Here is a 3,903-nt window from a genome sequence, read left to right as displayed (position 1 = left end):
GGGAACCTTCCAGCAGCTGCTCACAGAACCCACCCCTGCAGCCCCCCGGTACCCTGTGCAGTGTGTGAGTGTGCAGGACGCTGTTGGGAGCTCTGGAGGTGATGATGGAGGGGCTGGAATGTCCGAGGCTAGACTTGGCAATGGCACATGAGACTCTCCAGGTAAGTACTGAGCGTGACATGCTCAGGCATGGACCCCCCATGGTATAATGGAATCGTTTATTACAGTTCTTTCATGGTTTATATACCCCGTTACATCAGCAGTAAATTCCTGTTAGTAACTTTTCTCTATATCTACTTTTTAGTTAAGCATTCACTGTCCATGAGAAAAATACTCCCAAGCAATTTCCCACACACAAAGATACATCTCACCACATCCACTTTTATCTTACCAAGTTCCCCTTAAGTTTCTCCCAGGGTCATATAATTTAGTTCCCTACAACTGAGGGACAAACAAATGAAGCAGTTGTGGGTCCACGGGCTGCTCTTGGCAACCCAGGCAGGACAATGACACGGATGAATTGTTCTTTAAGGAATATCCGAGGAACATCTCCAAATAAACTGCCCTTGTCCTTGGAGGGGAAGTCAGCTGGGCAGTGTTAGCTGGGAACAGCACACAGCTGGTCAAACTGGTCCAGGAGCTTCCTAAAACACCTGGATGACAATTTCTTGGTACAGGGATTCAGAGAACTGCCTCAGAGAGGTCACAGGTTGGACTCGATGATCCTGGAGCTCTTTTCCAACGTTCCTGATTCTGGGATTCTTTCTCCTGGTTGAGCTGCAGCACGCTGGCTTTCCCAGGACAGCCTCCTTTAGGACATCCTTGCTGAGAGCTTTGCAGCTGATCCCACAGGTACCCGTGAGGAACAACACAGACCCTCTGCTGCCTTGAGGGGGTGGAGAAGGGGAACCCCTCCCACCCGGCACAGGGCTGTTCCAGGCAGGCAGTGCTGCTGAGGAACACGCTCCAGCCTGGCCCCAGGGAGTGACCTCTGGGAGATTTTTAGGAAGAAATTGTTCCCTGTGAGGGTGTGGAGGCCCTGGCACAGGTTGCCCAGAGAAGCTGTGGCTGCCCCTGGATCCCTGGAAGTGTCCAAGGCCAGGTTGGACAGGGGTTGGAGCAACCTGGGCTGGTGGAAGGTGTCCCTGCCCATGTGTTCCGATCCCGTTAGGGAGAGATGCCTCTGCCCAAATTAAGGTGTAAATGAGACAATTTGCTGACAACACTTGGATTTTATCTAACATAGACTTTATTAAACTATAAATGTGAACTAAAGAGATAGAGATACTGGATACTTAACGACAACTATAGTTACTTAACCAGCTTAATGAATTAAATTAGTGAATATACTAAAGCCATCTTCGGTTCGTTTAGGAATACTCGTGGATATAGCAGTCCTGCAGGGAGGTTGTGGGAGCAACAGCTCCTCTCTTTGCTCATCCCTGCAGGACTCGTCAAGAATTGGAGTAAGTGTCAAAGGTCGGTGGTAGAGTCATTTTCTGTCCAAGTATTGCAGAGGGGTCTGGGCCTGGCCCGGCGCTGGAGCGGGGCCTAATCCTCGAGCTGTCCCGGCGCGCAGGCGCGGAACAGCCCGGCCAGAGCCCTGAGCATCCTCCTGAAACGAGAGGGACGTTTCCTGGGGACCCACGTCTGTGTCGCTGCCTCCGCCACCTGCTTGCGCAAGGCGGGAGGAGCTGCAGCCCCTCGGGGGGCCTGAGCCTCCAGCTGGGGAGGGGAGGGGCTGGAGGGGCGGCAGGGCCTCTCTGGGGCAGGGCCCTGGCTCCGTGTCCCTGCCTCTGCCTTTGCCACCTGCTTGTCCAAGGCGGGAGGAGCTGCAGCCCCTCGGAAGGTCTGGGCTGCCGGCCGGGGAGGGGAGGCACAGACGCGGCGCTCAGCCCACGCCTCGCGAGGGACGGGCACCGGGAGCCCCTCTTCCGCAAGGATTCCCAGCCTGTGTTCCATGCCTTGTCCTTGGGACAGCTCCAGGACGCTCAGTTCTTCCCACTCGTCCTCCTCTGGGCGCAAGGGCTTGACCCCGAAGCTGTGGAGGGTCATGCGTTCCCAGTCCTGCAGCGTGAACTCCCTGTCACTGTCGTCTTCCCATCGGGACAGTATTGAGGGTCTGTAGACTTCCCAGTCAGAAAACTCTTGGACAAAGGAGTCTTCGTCTTCGGAAAGCTCTTCGGCAATGGAGTCTTCCCAGTCGGACAGTAGTTCTTGGAAGCCACTGAATTTTCCTTGGAACTGCCCTTCCATGCTGGTTTCTTCCGACTCGGTCAGTTCTGGGTAGCTACTGCCATTTCCAGGGGATTGCTCTTCCTCGCTGGATTCTTCCCACTTGAGCAGTTTTTGGAAGGTGCTGACTTTTCCCTGGAACTGCTCTTCCTCACTGGATTCTTCCCGGTCCGATGGTTCTTGGCAGATCTTCACTTCTCCCTTGCTGTCAGACAGCTCTTTCCAGTCAACCACTTCTTTGTACTTCTTCACTTCTTGGGGCTGCTCTTGCCCGAGGTTTTCTTCCCAGTCCGACACTTCCCGGTAACTCTTCACTTCTGCTCGGGAGTGCTCTTCCTCGATGTATTCTTCCCAGTCGGACACTTCCTGGCATCTCCTGGATTCTCTCTGGACTCCCTCTTGCTTGATGTTTTCTTCCCAGTCTGACGCTTCCTGGTAGCTCTTCCCATCTCCGTGGGACAGCTCTTCCCCACTGTAGTCTTCCCAGTCGGATACTTCTCGGCGTCTCTTGGATTCTCCGTGGGACTGCTCTTTCTCCACGTTTTCTTCCCAGTTGGACACTTCTTGGCGTCTCTTGGATTCTCCCTGGGACTGCTCTTTCTCCATGTTTTCTTCCCAGTCGGACACCTCTTGGTAGCTCTTCGCTTCTCTGTGGGACAGTTCTTCCTCGCTGCATTCTTCCCAGTCGGACACTTCTTGGAAGCTACTCTTTTTTCCCTGGGACTGCTCCTGCTTGATGTTTTCTTCCCAGTCGGACTCTTCCCGGTAGCTCTTTACTTCTCCTTGGGGCTCCTCCTCCTCGCTGTATTCATCCCAGTCGGACAATTCCTGGTGGCTCTTGACTGGCCCAGGGGACGGCTCCTGCTCCCTGCGCTCTTCCCCTTGGGACACTTGCTGGTAGGTTTTGGTTTCTTCTTGGGACAGATCTTGCTCTTCCTCATCTTCCCATTGGAAAATCTCTTGGTCAACATAATATTTCCAATCTTGGCCCTCCCCAGCCACGGCCTCCTCCTCGGTGTCTTGCACTGATAGGAATGATGCTCTCTCTGCCACCTCCTCCTGCTCACGGAGGGCCTGGGCTTCCAGGCTGGGAGCTGAGAGGCTGAAGGGGCTGCAGGGGCTCTGTGGGGCCAGGACCAGGCTCCCTTCCCTTTCTGCTGTAAATGTTGATATTGTTTCAGTATCCCAGGTCTGTTCCAGGTCTTCCTGTTCCCCTCGCTCCTGGCCGGATCCCTTAAGCTTAGCCTTGATCAGGACTTCACTGGTGCTGGACTGGTCTGTATCCAGCAGGGCCTGGCTGCTCTCTGAGGGGCTCTGTGGGGGAGGGACCAGGCTCCCTTCCCTTTCTGCTGTAAATGTTGTTACTGTTTCTGTATCCGTGTCTTGTTCTAGGTCTCCCTGTTCCTCTCGCTCCTGGCTGGATCCCTGGATCTTAAGCTTAGCCTTGCTCAGGAGTTCACTCGTGCTGGACTGGTCTGTGCCCAGCAGGGCCTGGCTGCCCTCTGGGGTGCTCTGTGGGGCAGGGACTGGGCTCTCTATCCCTGCTGCTCTTTCTTGTGTTTCTGCAGCTGTGCTTTCTTCCAGGTCTCCCTGTTCTTCCACTTCCTGGCTGGATCCCTGGATCTCAAGCTCAGCCTCACTCAGGATCTCAGGGGTGATTTCCTGGTC

The 3,903-nt window shown here is 54.7% G+C and overlaps 1 protein-coding gene across 1 annotated transcript; it reads right to left on the bottom strand.

The window, feature by feature from the left end:
- Window positions 1-1,245: 1,245 nt before the first annotated feature.
- LOC113941678 (golgin subfamily A member 6-like protein 6) lies at window positions 1,246-3,897 on the bottom strand (the record flags this gene model as incomplete). Its single annotated transcript, XM_027632816.1, has 2 exons — window positions 1,246-3,237; window positions 3,280-3,897. Coding segments are annotated over 2 exons (2,304 nt in total), but the record flags the coding sequence as incomplete, so codon positions are not given.
- Window positions 3,898-3,903: the final 6 nt, after the last annotated feature.

The sequence above is a fragment of the Corapipo altera genome, unplaced genomic scaffold (assembly GCF_003945725.1).
Source record: "Corapipo altera isolate COAL_440 unplaced genomic scaffold, ASM394572v1 54767, whole genome shotgun sequence".
Taxonomy (NCBI): Eukaryota; Metazoa; Chordata; class Aves; order Passeriformes; family Pipridae; genus Corapipo; species Corapipo altera.
This window is presented reverse-complemented; position numbering and strand designations above follow the sequence as displayed.